Consider the following 20,389-nt stretch of genomic DNA (forward strand, 5'->3'; position numbering starts at 1 on the left):
GGCTTCTTTAAATAAACTTTCATTTTTCACCACTGTAATGAATCAAGTAACCAAGCTACAGTGAGCAGAAGAGAGAACCACTACGTCTCTCTCTCTCTCTCTCTCTCTCTCTCTCTCTCTCTCTCTCTCACACACACACACATACACACACACACACTAGCCTGTCTTCCATTAGCTGTGAATAGCATTAGCAGCCTTAAATATACCTTTACTTTCATTTAAAGGTGCAAAAAGTAAAATGTGTGACAATGTTTTGGTCAAGCTGAGAGGTAACACTCCAGTGGGCGGGGCTAGCCCATCACTACTTCCTGGTTCCACAGCCAATCATATGCGAGTTCCCAGTGCGACGCACCTAAACTGAATAAACTCACCTAAAGTCTCTCAAACTGGCAAGGCGGGAGAACGTGTTGTGATCTAATGTTACTGATTAAATCTGTTTTATTGAAATTAGTCACCAGGTCACTGAGGCTTCGTGGGACTGAGGCTGAGACATTTAGTTACAGGTGAAATCAGCTGGTTGTTCACAGCTAGCTCTAGCATTAGCAGACCTTTAGCGTAACTGTAGCATCAGTGGTGGTGGCACAGCTGTGTTACGGTTTCGCTAAACTCCTGTTCACAGCCTCATTCTGAACTCAGAGCTGACGCCAGCGTGAAAATGTCCGTCCGTCATTTCAGTTTTGCCTCCAGATACGAAAGAGCCGCCACAGCGAAGGACCGACACACCCAGAGGCGCTCAGCTGGGCTCAGTCACAGTCCCGAAACACTCGAGTGCGTCGTCACCTTTCCGCCGAGCAGCCGTTCAATTTCACCTCGATAAACAAGCCGTGCTTCACAAACATTGTGTTCTCGTCCGCAAAGAACAACCAAAAAAAGAGAAAGTGTGGAGGCCCGAGTTCCATCCACTCAGATTACACAGCCGGATTACTTCACACCTAATCTGCGCATATCAAAACACCGTTTAATCCATCCTGCGGGGTGGAAATACTCACAGCTGAGGTGATATAATCCCATCGTAATCCACAGGCGCTAATCCCCGAATTATTACCACGAATCATCTCCCCGAGCCGTCCGAGGCCATTCAGGAGGGAAGAACAAGTTTTATTTCATTTTTATTGAAAATCGATATCTTGAGATTAAATTAACGACGATAACAGGATCAATCAAAGCAATTTCTTAAAACTGAGTTGATAAAATGAAAACCAAGTGAATGAAATTCTATTGATAAAATAGGAATAAAAAGATAAAACAAAGCCAAATAGGAAACAATGAAATAGATATATCTCAAAATAAAGACCAACTTGAAAACAAATCTGCCCACATGTCGTAAAAATCTTGAGAACTAACTAACCAACCAACCAACCAACCCAAACACCAAACCACCAACCAAGTAAAACCAACCCAACCAACCAAAGCAAGCCAGAAACCAACCAAAAACCAAACCAACCAATCTACCACTCAACCGGCAATCTAACCAACCAACCAACCAATCAACCCACCCAAAGACCAAACTAACCGCATAAAACCAACTCAACTAACCAAAGCAAGCAAGCAAGCAACCAAAACCCAACCCAACCAACCAACCAATCAACCAACCAACCGACAACCCAACCAATCAAAGCAAGCAACCAACTACCCAACTAACCAACCAACCAATAAACCAAAAACCCAACCAACCAAACAACCAAATCAACCAATCCACCAACCAACCACACGACCCAAGCCACCAACCAATCAACCAACCAAACAACCAACAACCCAAGCCACCAACCAATCAACCAACCAAACAACCAACAACCCAACCAACCAACCACACGACCCAATCTACCAACCAACCAAACCAACCAATCCACCAACCAACCACACGACCCAATCCACCAACCAATCAACCAACCAAACAACCGACAACTCAACCAACCAACCAGCCACACGACCCAATCCACCAACCAATCAAACCAACCAATCCACCAACCAACCACACGACCCAATCCACCAACCAATCAAACCAACAAATCCACCAACCAACCACACGACCCAATCCACCAACCAATCAAACCAACCAATCCACCAACCAACCACACGACCCAATCCACCAACCAATCAAACCAACCAATCCATCAACCAACCACACGACCCAAGCCACCAATCAATCAACCAACCAAGCAACCGATAAACCAACCAACCAAAGCAAGCAAGCAAACAACCAAACAACCAACCAATCAACCGACAACCCAACCAACCAACCAGCCAAGCACACGAATCAATCCACCAGCCAATCCACCAACCAAACAATTGACAACCCAACCAATGCAAGCAACCAACTAACCAACCAACCAAACAACCAACCACACCAACCACTCAACCGATAACCAAACCAACCAACCTACTAAACCAGCCAACCAACCAATAATAGGTGGGGGGAACACTACAAAAAATACATTAGTTAAATAGAATGCATAAAAAGCAAGTCATTTTAATTGTACTTTACCTTGATTATAGAATAAATTAAACAATAAAATAAGTAAAATCTTAGCATTTTGAATAAAGTGCACAAAAATAAATCAAAATAGGATTAAAAAAAATCAGCTGATTAAAAAAATTCACATGAAGCTATTCTACATTGCTAGCAAACAAAAAAGTAAAGGAAGAAATGAACACATAGGCAGGAATGGCATGGTGCAAAATGTAAAACGCTCTGATAAGTTGTCAGAAAATAATTTAAAACATAATTCAATAAAAATACTTGACTGAAAAATGCAACCTGAAAAAATAAAACAAATTCCAAACAAACCAAAGTGTCTAAACAATTTAAAGTGGAAAGAGACGAACAAAAATCCAAAATATTATTTTTGTAAATACATGAAAACAACTTTTAAAGCAGAGGTGAAGGTAGAGCAAAGCAGCTTAAAAAAAGAAAAAAAGACATGGCAATAAAATATAATTTCCAAATAAAAAAAAATTACAACGCTGTAATCAGTATAAATCATAAAAATAACAATAACAAAAATATTCCAATTTATTTGAAAAAAAAAAATAGGTGGATAAATATTTTTTTAAAAATCGTGTGAGGGAGACCGTGGAGGGCCGGGGGGACCGAGCCGGCCGGTCTTTGTTTTCCAGGACTAAATAAAGTGTTTGTGTGCTTCAGAGCGGGAGGATTTGCGTCTTTGTGTCTCTGAACCTTTTGCATTCCTGGTCCCTGCTGCAGCTGCAGCCCAGCGGCCGGCGGCCGGCAGCGGTGGGCAGAAACCGCCGGCTCAGGGCTTTCCTTTGACTGTGAAATGCTTACGGGCAGGCCCCGGGGGGGGGGGGGGGGGGGGGGCCCGGGGAGCCGGGGTAGGGGGGGCCGGCGGCGTTTCTGGGCTGTGCCACGACCCGCCGGCCCCGGCTCGGGCCGACTGTGATGACGAGGGGCTTTCATTGTGCGGTGAGCCTCTGCCTCTGGCCTTTGCCAGGGTATAAAAGCCCGGGCGGAGCCTGGAGGGGACCAGCACGAGCCAGCATCCCTCACACGGCACTCGCCAGCTAGATTGACGCAGGTAAGGACACACGGACACCACACCCAGAACCACAACCAGAACCAGACGCCCCAAAAACACACCCCAAAACATGAGCCTGATGTGCCTCTGGTCCAAGCCCCCTCCCGGCACCTCCAGTTCACCCGGTGCCTCCGTCTCTCCCTCCGCCAGACTCTCCTGAAGCCCCTCGCCATGTCTCAGACCGCCAAGTCCGCCTCCAGCCAGGGCACCGACGCCAAGGACAAGGGAGCCCCGGCCCCCGCCGCCTCCAGCAAGGCCACCAAGACCGGCGAGCCCGGCATGGGATCCTTCAGAGTGAGTCCGCATTTCACCTCATCCCAGCCTCTGCTTGAAACCAGCTCAATGTGGTTTTATTCTTCATTAAACACCCTCAAATACAAAAAGTCCTCAATGTTACAACCAAATAGTTTAAAATATCTTCAGAAAGCCTGAAAAAAAGCTTCATTAATGATCCCAGATGTGTGATTTTTGACTTTTTTCACACAAATTTTGACAAATTGCCTTTGAAAAGCAACACTTTAGATCAACAGCTGATTATTTTTTCCAGTTGAATAATTAACACAACTGGATATAAAGTTAGTTAAAGCATCCAAAAGCCAAAATACAAAAAAGGGTGTAAAATATGTGTCATATTGTTGATATACAGGCTTCTGTCAGTGTTTTTATAAACGTGGCAGTTACAGTACTTCACCACTCTAAATTATTAGTATGTAAAGTATATTTTTATTCACAAATCAACTGTAGTGTTGAGAAAAAAGTTTGAAAAGAGGCAGGATTTTGATTCCAAAATGTAAAATAAAGTAGAAGCGGCTGCTAGTTAAATCTCATGTGTGCAAAAATCCGGGGTTTTTTTACGTAGTCAGGAACAGTTGGCTTCGTTTTGTGACTTTTTTTCATTTAAGTATCTATAAATATCATACTTTGATTCAAAAGTTAGCAAAAGTAGTAAAAATAGCATTTTTTCCTTTTTATTATTAATACATTCAATAAATAATTGTAGGAGACATTCTGATATTGGCTGACCAACATAATATCATTATTAGATCTACACAGATTTCAGAATGTCTCAATTATATTTAAGAAATAAAAGTTATATAACAAGTTTAAAAAAGAGTTTTTCTAATTCAGTGGGAGAAAAAAAGGGAATGTGTTTGCCCCACAAAAATAAACCTGGATTGTTTAAACTAAACCCAGATTATTTAAATTAAACCCAAACTCCATCAACCCAAAACAGAATCCTTAAAGCATAACCAGATTCTTCAAACCAAACCCAGATTCTTTAAACCAGAACCAGAATCCTAGAACTAGTCCTTCCAGACAGACCAGGACCCTGAACCAGATCCATCCTCTCTCAGTTAGAGTGAAGCTGGACTCTGTCAGTTGGATCGGTCTGAAACCCAGACGGCTGACAGTCATGTGGAGCCACTAGATGTGGTTTCCCAGTGAGACCAGGACAGCGGGCCGGGTCCAGACTGGGCCCAGAGGTTCTGGACCTCCTGACTCTGTTCTGTCCCGGTTCCAGATCATGCTGTTCGACCAGGAGAACTTCCAGGGCCGCATGATCGAGGTCCAGAACGAGTGTATGAACGTGTGTGACCGCGGCATGGACAGAGTGCGCAGTATCATCGTGGAGTGCGGCCCGTAAGCACGAGCACACACACACACACACACACACACACACACACACACACACACACAGAGCTTCTTTTAAACTGAATTAGAATTCAATTGATTCAGATTTGCTATTTTCCAGTTAATGTAAGTATTGACTTGATTTATTATTAATTTTGTCGTCTCATTCCTACGGTTTCATCATCATAATAATTATTCCAATATGCAGAATTCAATTAATTCCAGTGAGATCACTTTAATTATTCCTTCATTTACAGTAACTAACAGGAATAAAAACCAGCTGGAAGAGTTAAAACTCCACAGCGGTTTGAAATACATATAATAAAACAGAAATACACAAAGAAAATGTACTGTTGAATTTTTCAAGTAGAAAAAATATTTCTAGCTTTTACAAAAGTTTGTTTAATATCACAATAAAGTCCAGGAAGTATTCCAATCAAATAATTAATTGCATTTTGGGAGGAAAATTAATAAGTATTTTCACTTTAAGATATTATACAGAAAGTTTGAAATAAAAAATTATTCAGTGTAATTCAGTTTATTTTTTTTAACATAAAAGCACAAATTTAAATAAGGACAAAATATATTGATTACATTTTCATTTAAATTATTGTCATGGAGAAGAATCAGTCCAGAATTAATGACAATGAAAAACTTTTTGGGTTAAAATAAGTATAGAAAATAAAGAACAATCTCCTTTTTACTGACTTTTTTTTCTTTTTTAGTGGCTCAAATTCTATTTAAGTAATATCAGTGTCAAAATATGAATTTTTATTAAGCTTATTTTAAAAAATGCAAAAATGTGAACAATTTACCTTTTTGTAGAATTAGTTAACTTTCCAACCTGTTAGACCCTGATCACCTCCACCTGTTGAATGAAGTTTTAAAGGCTGCTTTAAAGTCACTTTTTAAAGGCTGCAGGTCAACTTGAACTGAGAGAAACATGATTTGATCTGAACACACTTCTGTCCCCCTTCCTCCTCCTCCTCCTCTCCCCTTCCGCTCCTGCTCTTCCTCTTCCTCCCCCTCCTCCTCTTCCTCCTCCTCTTCCTCCCCCTCCTCCTCTTCCTCCTCCAGCTTTGTTGCCTTCGAGCAGACTAACTTCCGTGGGGAGATGTTCATCCTGGAGAAGGGAGAGTATCCTCGCTGGGACACCTGGAGCAACTCCTACCGCAGTGACTGCCTCATGTCCCTCAGGCCCATCCGCATGGTACCGCCCAGCGCCCTCCGCACTCACTAACATTTACAGTTTTCTTCATTAAAACACCACAAGGCTGAACTTTTCCAGAAAATCAGGGGGGGGGGGGAAATCACATTTTAGAAACAGAAAACAAAAAAATATTTTTCACCTTTTAGAAAGAGAAATAAAATACACCCCAAAACATTTCCTCCACCTTTTTCACTACTATTAAGTCAAATTTAGTTTCAAATATGACATTACTGACATGTGGAGCTGAGTTTTGGGACATGTGGGCCTGTTTCCCTGCTCAGGAGGAAATGAGCTTCCCACGTGATGTCATGAGGAGGCTGACTGTGTTTCATATGAGCCCCCACACCGCCCCCTGCAGACCTGCAGCGGTATTGCACTCACTCTGAGCCTCTCTCCGCCCTTCAGGACAGCCTGGAGCACAAGATCTGCCTGTACGAGCTCTCCGACTTCAAGGGCAACAAGATGGAGATCCAGGAGGACGACGTGCCCACCCTGTGGGCGCACGGCTTCTGCGACAGAGTGGGCAGCGTGAGGGTGCCCGGCGGAGCGTGAGTACAGCCACAATGAGCACAACCACTTAAAACACCAGTAAGAAACCATCCAGGCCTTAAACATTCAGAAACCCACTTGGAAGCACTTTCAAGACCAGTAAGACGCTGTTGACTGGTAAATCTCCTCAGAAATGTTTTCACAACCTTCCTTATGACTGATGCCCAGCTTCAAACAAAAGCCTGCAAAGTGACAATCCTACAGTTTCCTTATACATTTAACTGAAAAAAAGAACCTAAAGAATCCTCTAGTACACACTTCGCCTCATGTAGACCTTCCTCAACAACCTGAACTCACAGGAACAGGAGAACTCAGTCGATGCTTTGTGAATCTCTGTAATCCTGCCGACTGGTCCTGATGTTCTGTCCGTCTGTCCCTGTCCTCAGCTGGGTGGGCTACCAGTACCCCGGATACAGAGGCTACCAGTACCTGTTCGAGTGCGGCGACTACAGACACTACAACGACTTCTGCGCCTTCCAGCCCCAGATCCAGTCCATGCGCCGCATCCGGGACATGCAGTTCCACCAGAGAGGATGCTTCACCTTCACCTCCGCCAGCAAGTGAACGGCCTCCCCCGCCCGCGGCCCTCTCGAGCCTTTTATCTCTCCAGACGACCCCCGACCCCTACCCTGACCCTGACCCTGACCCTGACCCCACCCCGACCCCACCACAACCTTCTCTCCGATCTCCAGTCTTTTCCTGAAGCTCCACCGACACCAACCACCGCCTTCACCGCTCCATCCCGAAGGAAAGACAGACTGAGAGCAGACACACGGGACAACATTAAGTGACTTTTTATGGTGCTAAACAATAAACATGTTGTGAAAAACCTGAACCTGAACCTCGACTGCACTGATTCACGATTCTTCTGTTCAAGGCTTTCTTACATATAATTACAATGATACGTATGTATACAAGTAAGAACACATACCCCCTCAAAAATAAACAATATCGCTAAAAAGAATTATAAATACTCATTATGACTATATCATGTCAAATGATTATAGTTGTTTAAAAAATAGAATTCAAAAAAGACAACGTCATACAGAAAAACTCCAAAAAATAAGGAAATCTTGACAAAAAGACCAAATGTCATTATCAACACACACAAAAAAAGCCTCAAAATGAAATATAAACTAATAAAAGGGAGTAAACTTATCAAAAAAGACAGAAGATTATGTCAGAGAATGGCTGAATTAACAACACAGTGCAAAAATACTAATAAACCCCCATAAAAGACCACAAAACATACAATTCCAAATGAAACCCAATACAATCACCAAGAGACACAAAACTACTAACACACACACACACCCACAAACAAATTAATAAACTATTCAAAGACGCACAAATAAGCTAAAAAGAAAGCCACAAAATCTTCAAATAGCTAATAATATAATCAATATTCCCTGTATACCCCTGTCCAGAGTGGATTATTAACTTTATCTTTACAATACTTTGATTGTTCTTACCTGTGACACAGATCTAAAGGTGTTTATTAACTTTATAATAAAGATATTCGCCTTTCATTAGGTGTTTATTAACCAGCAGTAGAGAGAAAAGTCGAAAATCAGGCGTGTTCATTGGGGACACGTGCTGCCTTCACGGTCTCCTGATCGTCGTTTTAACTATACTCGGAAGTCACAGAACTATCGCATTGAGCGTTTTCACTTTGAAAGAACGTTCAAAAAATTCTTCATCCGTAACTGAAAAATGCATAATAAACTGCAAGCTTACTATAAAGGGAAAACCTGTTGATTTTAAACGAATGTACTGTTTCAGAGGTGGCTTTTTTGTGCGCTTCACGACGATTGATTGCTAAAATTACGGATGCTCATGAAAGCATCAGCGCAGTTTATGAAACCCGGTTAAAAACAGTGTGCTGGAGGTTTGTAGTTGTATGTAAAGGAGCGAGGGGGAAGGTGACATGGCTGCACTTTTTAAAGCAAGAAAAGGTGAGTCCACGGACAGGAGAAAGACGCGATAACTTGTCGTAATGGAAGGAGACTTTATGTAGCGGCGACAGTATTAGGTAGCCTCATATTAGCTTTTCGTGAATGGAAATGTCACAGAGAAAAGAGGTTAGCTTAGCTTAGCCTCATAGCCAGCTGCTGCATACATCTGGATTCACTCATAAACAGCTCGGTTTAACACTAAAGCTTACATATATTTGGTAAAACCGTAAAGTATAGTCATTACTGTCCAGCATGAGGAGAAGCTGCGTGAAACGCGGGGTAAACGTTAGCTTCGAAGCTACATTAGCAAGCTAAACTATCACTAATAAACATCTCCAAACTCGCACAAAGAGAGTAAATAAGGATAAATGTGTTTACCTTGTGCTCAGGCTTTAAATAAAACTGTCACAGCGAGGTGAAGGTGAAGACGCAGGCAGATCGTGACCTTTCACCCAAATCACGTTCAACTCCTGTGAGCCTGTGCTGCGTTCAAAGACAGTGAAAGAATATCTTTAAAGGAGGAATAAAGAAACAGAAAAGCCAATAAAGTCAAGAGGAAATGCAGAATGACCCTCACAGAGACACAATATCAACAGTTAAATGCAAAAAAAAACAAAAAAAAACATATGATGCTACACTGTTGAATTAGTGGCTTAAAATGACAAGTATGTGATCTATTAATAAACTGCAAATGGAGACATTGGCATTGAATAGCTTAATTTCAATCAACATGATTTAAAAATGAACTCTGAGAAGATATGAATTGATCATTTTGAGGCACAAAGTGAAGTAATTCAGAAGCATAGAGTAAAAATAAACAAGAAGAGATATAAAATGACCTAAAATGTCCAGAAAACATGCAGAGAGGGCATTTTTACCCCTGAAAGCAACAAAAAAATTGCATAATAATCAAAATATTTTCTGTGTTAATTCAGAAGACAGCATTTTTATTCTCTCCAAAGCAACTGCATAATGTCATTTATGCTTAATCCTGAACTGTTCTCATCGCCGAAGCACTTTGAACTTTACCAGCTTGTCTAAAAGTTGCTATCCAGGTGAATATTTAATGAATCCTTAACTTCCCTCTCTCAGCTCTCCGTTTGTGCATCGGAGGCTGTCGGAGCCTCACCCAGCTGGCCGAGCTGCCGGACACCCACCAGCTCTTGAGACAGACGTGCAGAGACTACGCAGACCGCGAGCTGACGCCCATCGCTGGCAAGCTGGACAAAGATCATGTCTTCCCTGCCAAGCAGGTACCGGCACAGAGCAGAGATCCCGTCAGCCAGTGCCCAGATTAAATCCCCTTATCAGGAGGCCAAGAGTGATTCCTGTACCTAACATGGACACCAAAACTACTCGACAAACTAGTTTTAGATGCGAACATTGAGCTAAAATAGGAGAAAACTTTGAGTTTAAATTGATCATTTACAGGGAAAGAGCCAGATCTCCTTTTACAGGAGTAATAGATCATAATTGATGATAAAATAGAGCCAATATTGGCGAATTGCATTTTAAGAGTCAGATGTTGTATCATTAGGTGACATTGGTTTACAAAAAACACTACAAAAGTGAAGTTGAAATGGAAGTTAAAATGTGACATGTTCTTCAGATAAACAGATCGTCAAGATGTGAATATACAACAGCTTTTCAGAGGAGGAGCCAGAAATGTTTTTCCTTGATGCGATTTTGACCAAAAACATTAAGAAGCTGTAAACTCTGGACTCCCGTCTTCACAGGAGCAGTGAAAAAACGGTGTGGCAGATAACGGCTACTGAGACATGCTGAAAGAATGTGACAAACTCATAGATATTCATTTTTTTTTTACTGAAAACAACAACAAATGAACCTCAGAACCTGTGAATATTCAACTCAAGCAGATAAAGCGCAGGAGGTTGAGAACTAAAAGTGTACATATGCAGCTCAGATGGATCAGGTTGCAGGTCGGGGGGCAGATCAGTGTGGAATACGAGGTGTGGATTCTTCAGGCGGTCTGATGAATGAGGCGGTGGAGACTGAACGGCTGTGTGTTCAGATCCAGGAGCTGGGCCAGATGGGCGTCATGGCCATGGAGGTCCCGGAGGAGCTGGGCGGAGCCGGGATGGACTACCTGGCCTACAGCCTGGCCATGGAGGAGATCAGCCGGGGCTGCGCCAGCACCGGGGTGGTGGTGTCCGTCAACAACGTCAGTCCACTCAGGAACTGTGTGTGTGTGTGTGAGCAGAGAGTGTGTGTGTGTGTGTGTCCTCACGTCCCGCTGTGCATTCCGTCTCCATCAGTCTCTGTACATCGGGCCGATTCTGAAGTTTGGATCGGAGCAGCAGAAGAAGGACTGGATCACGCCGTTCACCACCGGAGAGAAGGTGGGCTGCTTCGCCCTCAGCGAGCCAGGTAAGCATCCGTCCATCCATCTGTCTGTCCATCCATCCATCCTCCCATCCGTCCCTCCATCTGTCTGTCCATCCATCCATCCTCCGATTCATCTGTCCACCCATCCACCCGTCCATCATCCATCCATCTTCCCATCCATTCATCCTCCCATCTAACCATCAATCCATCTTCTCATCCGTCCATCCATCCATCCTCCTATTTATCCATCCATCCATCCTCCTATTCATCCATCCATCCATCCATCCATCCTCCTATCCATCCATCCATCCATCCATCCTGTCAGCTTTACCGGTAGTGGTTGACATTATTTGGAGTTCAGATTCTCTTCAGATGAGTGTTTTTCTGGATCATTCCTCCATTAAAGACGTTTTCGTTCGTGCGGCGGTTTCCAGGTAACGGCAGCGACGCCGGCGCCGCCTCCACGACGGCCCGTCAGGACGGAGACGAGTGGGTGCTGAACGGGACCAAAGCCTGGATCACCAACAGCTGGGACGCCGCGGCCACCGTGGTGTTCGCCACCACCGACAAGAAGCTGAAGCACAAGGCACGGCGCCCGCGCCTCCGCTCGGCCACCGGGGCGGCGCCGGCGAGCGGGCGCTGACCTCCCTCCCTCCTTCCCTCTGTCTGCGCAGGGCATCAGCGCCTTCCTCATCCCCATGCCGCACCCGGGCCTCTCTCTGGGCAAGAGGGAGGACAAGCTGGGCATCAGAGCCTCGTCCACCGCCAACATCATCCTGGAGGACTGCAGGGTGCCGCTGGACAACATGCTGGGGCCCCGAGGGGCCGGGTTCAAGATCGCCATGGTGGGTCTGGCGCTCTTTATGGCCCCCGTCTGCAAGAACACTTTGGTTGTGCCTGAAGCAGGGATGGATAATGAAAATAATAATAATTTAAAAATCCTGTAGAATCAATAAGACTGCTTTGAAACATCTTTTTTTTTCCACAGACCAGCAGCATTTTTCAAAATAAAAGTCAATGCAGACTAACAGAAATTTGAATATAAACTTTCAAAATAAAAGTTTTTCTTCTCTTTTTGCTGCTCGGCACCAGATGATCCACAGATAGTTCAGTGTTCAGTGTGATCATCAATATATTACTGTGAATAAAAGGTGATTTGTTCAAAAGATGGATCATTTTTATGTATTTTAAAAAGTAAAAGAAGAACCTATAAGAAAACTGTTGAAGTACAGGATGGATGTGACTCCCGCTCCTGGTTTGAGGTGTGGATTCACACCGTAACAGAGCTCCGAGTCACTGAAAATGTTTTTTTGTTACATATCAACGTGATAGCCTGAAATCTGATCGTTATGAAACAGGAGAGTTCAGACGGCGTTTCCTGATGAGAAGAGCCTGAACGCCGGTTCTATTGTTGGATGGACTCTGTTCACCTGAACGCAGGCGCTTTGTTCTGAATGAATCAGTTTCCTGATTAAACACTCGGGTCTTTGTCTGGACATGAAGCAGGGGAACTCAGATGGAAGCACGAAACAGGTTTTTCAGAGACGCGGCGGATCGCCGTGACTGAACCGCGGCTTTGGAAGCGACTCGGTTTCTCTCCGTTCCGACTGAATCTGATCTGTGGCGTAAACCCGGGCGCTGCTCTGCTTGCTCCTCCAGCAAACCCTGGACAGCGGGAGGATCGGCATCGCGGCGCAGGCTCTCGGCATCGCCCAGGCCTCCCTGGACTGCGCCGCCGACTACGCTCAGAAGCGGAACGCGTTCGGGGCGCCCATCGGGAAGCTGCAGGCCGTGCAGGTGAGACGGCGGACGGCGGGGAGGCGGCGACGCTCCGGCGTTCCAGCTCCAGCGCTGATTTCTGATTCGCGGTTTCCTTCCAGTTCAAGCTGGCCGACATGGCGCTGGCGGTGGAGAGCGCCCGCCTGCTCACCTGGAAGGCCGCCATCCTGCGAGACTCGCACAAACCCTTCATCAAGGTACGTAGTCTTCCTCGCCTGCCTGGACGGGGCGTCCTCTGGCAGAGTCTCTGATTACCGTCCCTCCTTCCACCTGCAGGAGGCGGCGATGGCCAAGCTGGCGGCGTCCGAGGCGGCGACCTTCTGCGCCCATCAGGTACCGGAGGCCGGGCGGCGGGCGGTCGAACGCCTGCAGGCGCCGCCTCCTCACGCTCCGCTCTGTCTCCCCAGGCCATCCAGATCCTGGGCGGGATGGGCTACGTGACCGACATGCCGGCCGAGCGGCACTACCGCGACGCCAGGATCACCGAGATCTACGAGGGAACCAGCGAGATCCAGCGGCTGGTCATCGCCGGGCAGGTCCTCAAGGAGTACCAGCTATAGGCGCCGAGCGGCGGAGCCACGGACTCACGCCTCCGGCAGCGGGACGGAACGTTCCGGTCGGGTCCTGAGACGGGTCTGGACGGACCGCGCCGCTGTCTGTGTGTCGCTTCACCTCAGTTTAACAGAAACCAGGAATCTCCGTGAGAACATCCGATTAACTCGAGATCCAGAAACTCCAGGACGGCTGACCTTCACTCCTCTCTTCTCCTCTTCAGGGTTCGATTCCTAAATTCTGCCTCCAATCAGAGATTTAAAAAAAGCAAACGAAGCTTCGTTTTCTTCAGTCCCATACAGGCGGACTAATAAGCTTCTTCTGTTTAGTTTCACACGGAATTAAAATGACTTTTATTTTTATAGATTTACTTTTCTAAAATTACAGAGAGTAGGATGTGTTTAAAGCTGATCTGCAGAAATGAGAATAAAACGTGTATATAGATGAAAAGATGGAATACTAATGAAACGGACCAGGAGAGACGAGTCGATACGAATCAAACAGTTTAAACGATTCAAAAGCTGCAGAAATTCATAAATAACAGTTGTAATGAGCTGAGATAGAAAAGGGACGTTTTCCAGTTTTATTCTTCTGATTCATCAAAAAAACAGTCAAACTGCTTCTTTTGACATTTAAGGTTTTTCCTGCTCATTTATAACTTGGTTGGTTCCACCTGATTCTGGGGGTTTTCCTCGTGTGGCTGACAGAATGTGGGTCTTCTTTCATGCATGAACTCAGGAGTTTATCATCTTCTTTTGTCAAACATAGGAAGGCTTCTCTCAGTTGGACTGTGCTGACCTCTAGTGGCCACTGCAGGACCTGCATAGCTCTATTTAAAGACGCCTCAGACCCAAATATTCCACATTTCTCATTTTCCAGCCTTGAGATTTGCTTGAACTTCAGTGAATATGATAACTAAATTATGTGAACTCGACCCTTTGATGTGTGAACCAGCAGAGGGCGACGGAGAGCCTCCAGGCCTCCTGACCCATTTCTGAGTCTGTCTGACTCTTCAGTCCCAGTTTCCCTCTCGGAATCAGCGTTCTGCGGCGTCCTGGAGGAGGAGGATTCCTGAGGCCTCAGACCTGCGGTGCCTCAGCAGCTTGTACATATCTGAATGTAATTTATTGTGTGCAGATGACGCTATTAAAACACAATTATGGGATTTTGTAGTTGATAAAAGGATTTATGGATTCACTTTTCAACTCTGTGAATGGATTATGAGCAACTGTAACGGACGATTAAATCTGTTTAAGAACAACGCCGCCTTCAGGAGACTCTTCATTTGTTTACATGACGGAGGCGCTTCGGTTATCAGGCGAGTGAACAACAGAAAACTAGCTGTGGAACGTCTAAAAGAAAAACACAACAAATAGACAGAAACTCAATTTAATTCATTTGTGGACTGAAACATAGTTCTTAAGTAGTCCAGTTGGTTTATACCAGGCTGAAAAACGTTTCTCAAATCAAGTTTGGTATAGAAAACTAGTGCAGTTTATCCAAGTTCTGATAGAGACCTTGTCTAGCATACTTGGTGTGATACCAAGTCCAGAACTTGACATAAATTAGTTTAGTTTGGGATCTAGTCTTTGACTAGTGTAGTTAAAAACCAACTTAAAACTAGTCTTTTTAGTTGGATTAAACCAAGTCAAAAGTAGCATCACAGAAGTGAGACAAGTCCTCAACTTGTCTTAGAACCACTTTTGGACTTATTAAAAAACTAGTACTAGACTTGTATAGTTTCAAACCAAGTCCTAAACCGGTGTTGAGCTGGTCTAAAATCAGAAATAGATCCAAACCCAATCATGAACTAATGTACAGTAAATGGAACGACTCATTAACGGGTCCCAAACTGGTCTACGGCTGAAGTAGCCTCATGTCTCAGCTAGTTTTCAACTCGTCGGTCAGTCCAAACCAAGTCTTGAAGTTGGTGTAGAACAACTTTAAACCCAACTTAAGCTACGTCCACAACGAGTCTAGTGTCTCGAGTCTGAAACCGTGTCTCTAATTGACCTTAAACATGACTGAAATAACCGTTGAGCCCAACGCAGGACTGACCCTCCATCACCAGGCTAAACTAGTCTCCACCTCCACGTGTTGACTTTCCGAGTCCTGGAAGTTCTGCTCAAACAGCTCGTTAATTCCCGCTTCGGAGGACAAACGGAACGCGCTGCGTTCGATGACGGTAAACTTCAGTGTCCAGTTTAAACTGATTCTACTGACCTGGAACCAAACCGAGTCCTGCCCCACTTCGGGTTTGTTTGTTTGTGTGCACTGTGCTGTGTTGTTGTAGCTGATTAGTGTGTGTGTGTGTGTGTGCGTGTGTGTGTGTGTGTGTGTGTGTGTGTGTGTGTGTGTGTGTGTGTGGTGTGTGTGTGTGTGTGTGTGTGTGTGTGTGTGTGTGTGTCTCCACGTGAGGTCCCTGATTGCCCCTCCGGTGCAGATCTAGGCCAGGCTTCCTGCCGCTGGGTGCTGCTGATTGTGCTGATCCCGGTGATAGGCCGCAGGCCGCATTGTGCTCGCCGTGCACGGCCACGCCGCTCCGTCCCAGTGTGGGTGTGTGTGTGTGTGTGTGTGTGTGTGTGTGTGTGTGTGTGTGTGTGTGTGTGAGAACCGCCGCAGCCGATCGTGTTTTGCGTCATTCGGTGGCCATTATTTGTTTCCTCCATTTCACAAACAAACAAGCGCACGTGTTCGGAGGCTGATGACCCATTGTACTCTTTCAGGGCGTTTGCTTCATTTTCCACGTTTATCCATCACTTCATACGCTTTCTCTTTAACAGCCCTCTTGCAAAAGTCAAAAAGATTGTACAAACAGTCCAATTTTAGGTCAAAACTGAATTTTTACTGACGTTCAAACATGCAAAGTACATTTTAAAAGAAAAAAATGAATTGATTATTGTTTTATTGCAAAGAAAAAATATTACATGTACTTAAAATTATTATAAATATTCATTTTTTCTAAATATGAAAGAAAAATGTCACTTAATATTATTAAATTTGACAAATCCATTCAAATAAATGAATTTCCACCCGAATAGGCAGCTAAATGTTTAAAGAAGATACCAACAAAGGAAATAATGACTGAGAAGTCATGGTTCATTTAGTGACAATATGAAAGAAAATAAACATTTATGTTTTTTTTTTATTAGTTATAACCTTCCAGAAATGTGCACGAATACTGAAATGTTGATAGTGAGAACTCCTGAGCAATCATGCCTAAATATACAGTAAAACGTGTTCATTGTTCACAATGTTTTTTCCTAAACTTGTTCATTCATACTGAAATTTAAAAATCTCAAATTATTTTTGAGAGCATGATGAATTCTACAGTAAATAATTAAATGGAAAGAATTTTGTGTGTGTGTGTGTGTGTGTGTGTGTGTGTGTGTGTGTGTGTGTGTGTGTGTGTGTGTCCACATCAGTGTCAAACAGAGGTTTCCTGTGTCTGATCCATCCATCGACCCCCACCTCCACAGGGCTTTTCCCACGAGAACGACCTCATTCCAGGATCATTAGCATTTAAAAGACATTCTCCAATCAGGAAATGAAGACAGACAATTCAAAGCTTTTTTTTCTTTATTATAAAAAAAAATACAAAAAAACCCCTGGAAAACTGTACAATGCCTTCAAATGCAAATTCCCTGTTCGATCACAGGAGCGCACGTGAGGCTGCTGCAATGTTCACTGTGGGAAAACAACGCAAAGGAAAGGATTTCTCTGACCACAGGACCTGCACACAGACAACCTGCACATTCTGATATGTAAAAACTGTTAAAAATGAGTCTATAAACAACAAAAATAACGTGTGTGCGCTGCGCATCCTGTGGATCCAGTGGACAGCGCGGAGGTCTGCAACCTGAACGGCCAAAAGAGACGTTTTAATGTACAAACAAAAAACACGTTTGAGTTAAAACATTTTCAGCTGGTTTTCTACCTGAATTCAGTGGTTTCACTTTAATTTTTTGACATTTTACGCACATTTGAACGAGTCTCCTTTTTAAAGTCGTTTTGCGAGTGAAGTTTTCCATTTCAAGCCTTTTTCTTTTTCACATTCTTGTCACTTTAGGATTTTTTTAAAGCTCTATTTGCATTCCCCCCATCAATGCTTGTGGTTTTACAGATTTTTTTTGTTCCCATTTCAGTCGTTGTGCCTCTGATTAGTCAGTTAGGAGTCCTTTTGAAAGTGACTCTGGTTTTCAGATTAAATAAAAATAACATTCTTATTTACAAATCATACTGTTGAGCTTTGGAGCAGTGCAGGTTGGAGGTTGCAGACCCCTGCTATAGCGTTTCATTATTATTTATTTACTTTTTACATGACTTCTTGGATTGTAAGAACATTATTTAAAAGTCACATGATGCGCCTTTACGCACAGTCCTGCGTAAAGGCGCACTGGCATTTTACACTCAAGTTACACTTTACTGCCTTTAAGTTAAAGTCAGGATGATCTTGTCCTCTCCAGAGTCCCGCCAGAGCGCACACACGCGTTTTATCTTATTTTTTGGCCGCTTTGGCCCCAAATCCAGGGTCCCCGGTGCGCCGGAGGCGCGCGTGGAGCAGGCTACACGTAGTGCTTCTTGTCGAAGTCCCCGTTGGCCGTGATGGTCTTGGTGGGGGCGTACTTGATGGGGTAGGAGCCACGGACCCCCTGGGAGAAGGAGCAGCACAGCAGCGTGCCCCCCAGCAGCAGCAGCGCGCTCGCGGCCCAGCCGATGTAGATGGCCGCGCCCAGCTCGCGCTTCCGGGACTCCGGCACCTGCGGGTTGTAGAAGTCCACGATGATGTTGTTGGCCATCCAGCAGAGCGGCACGAGCACGAAGAGCCCGCTCATGATGTACACCACGCCTCCCGCGTGCACCACGCGCGCCTTCACCGCCTCGTCCCTGATGCAGTTGGTGCACTGCGCGCCGGCCACGGTCACCGTGAGCCCCACCACGCCGAGCACGGCGGAGATGACCGTGAGCGCGCGCGCCGTCTGCAGGTCCTGCGTGAGGGCCAGCACCGAGTCGTGCATCTTGCACTGCATCTGGCCCGTGCTCTGCACCACGCACGACATCCACAGGCCGTCCCAGATGGTCTGCGCCACCACGATGTTGGAGTCGAGGAAGGCGGTGACCTTCCACATGGGCAGGCCGCACGCGACCATCACCAGCAGCGAGCCCGACACGCACAGCGCCAGGCCCACGAACTCCAGACACGCGGCGAGCATGGCTGCGGCTTTCCGTCCTCTGGCTGTCCTGACGCGGGGAGAGATGCGCTCCTCAGCCGGGCTCCGTCCTCGCGCCTCTGCCGCGTCCGGAGCGCGGCGGGACTCCTCATTTATCACCGCCGCAAAACTTTGCGCCAATCAGCGCGCGGTGCGTCTCTGGCTCGGCCAATGAGGGGGGCGTGCACCGGGGCGCGTGAGTGGAGGCTTCCTGTGATTCAGAGCGGAGTCATTTCGCTTCTCCAGAGATTCGCGGCTTCTGGAGAAGGTGGTGGAAATAAAGTTCACTTCACTCAGAGGTGAAAGGCTTTGTTATCAGCAACTTCAAAAACAGCAACAAGAAAAGATTCCCAGAATAAAGTCATCAGCTTTTCACTGGAAGACTGTTGTTTATATCAGACATTGTTTTACATTTGAATCAATGTGAAGTTTTTTATTTGAAGAGTAAATATTAATAACTAACTTTAAGATCATTTTAATGAAGGTGAATGTTTTTTTCTGATCTTGTGATCAGTCGATCACATTCATCCAAACATCTGCCTCCAAAAACTGGATTCACCGTTTTTCTCAAATACATTTTGACGTGTGGACGGAAGGAGGACAGGGAATCAAACCTGAAACCTTCCACTTGAGAGGCTTTCCCAGCACAGTGTGTCTTATAGTACTAATTAACTAATCATACTCGTACTTTATTCATTTCAGTTCACCCATCCTGGAAGCTGATGGAGGTCAAGGGTCATGGTCAGGGATTTGAACCCACAGACTTACTTACCCCAGTCTGAAGCTGACAGGAGCCTTCTGCGTGGAGTTTGCATGTTCTACCTGAACAAACAAAACTAGCAAAACTTGCCTATGCTTTCATTTTTAATCAGTTATTTTAATGAGAAAACTACGGGTCTGAATAATAAATCAGTTCTGGATCTGGTTGACTGGTTGTAACTGCGTGAGTGAGATCACTCCACTGGTCTCAGAAACTCCGTCTGTTCAGCTCAGGCTGGATTCCCCTCTGTGTGGAGTCTGCATGTTCTGCCTGGCTTTTGTTGTGTTTGTCCTGTGGAGGCCTCTTGGCCTGTCCGGGGCGTGTGTGTGTGTGTGTGTGTGTGTGTGTGTGTGTGTGTGTGTGTGTGTGTGTGTTGGAGTCCCTGAGTGCTCCTTCCCCCTGTCATCGCTCTGCTCAGGATGTTTTTCCTCGAGCTGCACGTCGTGACTTCTCTCCGACCGACAGAAACACAGAAAAACAAAAACACCACAAACTTTTCAGCAGCGCCGTCGGAACACAATGGAGCCGATCGGTGCTCCGGACATCCGCTGTGCTCCTCTGCGTGTTTGTTGAGGCCCGAGAAAGCAAAATGGGTGAAAACAGCGGCGAAAAGGAGGCCGGTGAGGTGGCAGGGTTCATAGATCTGGGTCACGGGGTCAACGGAGGTTCTAGGGTCAGATACCCAACACGTCAACGGGAGAACATCTGGAAAGAACGATGACTTATGTAAATATTCAAACCTGTTTAAGATCTAAATGTTCAAATTCAAGTTCTCCTCCTGACCTCGGAGAGTCTCCTGCAAGTTCACTGTCCTTGTTTCGCCTTTAATCTGATGGTGTTCCACAGGGCTCCACACCAGG

The 20,389-nt window shown here is 45.2% G+C and overlaps 3 protein-coding genes across 3 annotated transcripts; 2 read left to right on the forward strand and 1 right to left on the reverse strand.

The window, feature by feature from the left end:
• Positions 1–3,480: 3,480 nt before the first annotated feature.
• Positions 3,481–7,725, forward strand: crybb1 (crystallin, beta B1). The gene is made up of 6 exons (XM_030085327.1): positions 3,481–3,536; positions 3,687–3,830; positions 5,059–5,177; positions 6,246–6,378; positions 6,784–6,926; positions 7,314–7,725. The coding sequence occupies exons 2-6, from the start codon at positions 3,708–3,710 to the stop codon at positions 7,489–7,491; spliced, it is 696 nt and encodes a 231-aa protein (XP_029941187.1). The 5' UTR covers positions 3,481–3,536; positions 3,687–3,707; the 3' UTR covers positions 7,492–7,725.
• A 1,060-nt stretch (positions 7,726–8,785) lies between these two features.
• On the forward strand, positions 8,786–14,816 carry acads (acyl-CoA dehydrogenase short chain). The gene is made up of 10 exons (XM_030085322.1): positions 8,786–8,882; positions 9,975–10,135; positions 10,915–11,064; positions 11,159–11,270; positions 11,663–11,814; positions 11,903–12,073; positions 12,888–13,025; positions 13,109–13,204; positions 13,284–13,340; positions 13,415–14,816. Exons 1-10 carry the CDS (start codon positions 8,855–8,857, stop codon positions 13,565–13,567), a joined length of 1,218 nt encoding a protein of 405 aa, XP_029941182.1. The 5' UTR covers positions 8,786–8,854; the 3' UTR covers positions 13,568–14,816.
• A 3,244-nt stretch (positions 14,817–18,060) lies between these two features.
• Positions 18,061–18,875, reverse strand: cldn5b (claudin 5b). The gene has a single exon (XM_030085331.1). The coding sequence runs from the start codon at positions 18,770–18,772 to the stop codon at positions 18,125–18,127; it is 648 nt and encodes a 215-aa protein (XP_029941191.1). The 5' UTR covers positions 18,773–18,875; the 3' UTR covers positions 18,061–18,124.
• Positions 18,876–20,389: the final 1,514 nt, after the last annotated feature.

Source organism: Salarias fasciatus (assembly GCF_902148845.1).
Source record: "Salarias fasciatus chromosome 7 unlocalized genomic scaffold, fSalaFa1.1 super_scaffold_4, whole genome shotgun sequence".
NCBI lineage: Eukaryota > Metazoa > Chordata > Actinopteri > Blenniiformes > Blenniidae > Salarias > Salarias fasciatus.

Bases quoted from the DNA above. Each gene is read 5' to 3' on its own strand.
- crybb1 (XM_030085327.1), top strand. From the start codon at position 3,708: ATGTCTCAGACCGCCAAGTCCGCCTCCAGCCAGGGCACCGACGCCAAG. The intron at 6,379-6,783 runs GTACCGCCCAGC...TCCGCCCTTCAG, and splicing joins CCCTCAGGCCCATCCGCATG to GACAGCCTGGAGCACAAGAT. The intron at 6,927-7,313 runs GTGAGTACAGCC...CCCTGTCCTCAG, and splicing joins GTGAGGGTGCCCGGCGGAGC to CTGGGTGGGCTACCAGTACC.
- acads (XM_030085322.1), top strand. From the start codon at position 8,855: ATGGCTGCACTTTTTAAAGCAAGAAAAG. The intron at 11,271-11,662 runs GTAAGCATCCGT...GGCGGTTTCCAG, and splicing joins CTTCGCCCTCAGCGAGCCAG to GTAACGGCAGCGACGCCGGC. The intron at 13,205-13,283 runs GTACGTAGTCTT...TTCCACCTGCAG, and splicing joins CGCACAAACCCTTCATCAAG to GAGGCGGCGATGGCCAAGCT.
- cldn5b (XM_030085331.1), bottom strand. From the start codon at position 18,772: ATGCTCGCCGCGTGTCTGGAGTTCGTGGGCCTGGCGCTGTGCGTGTCG.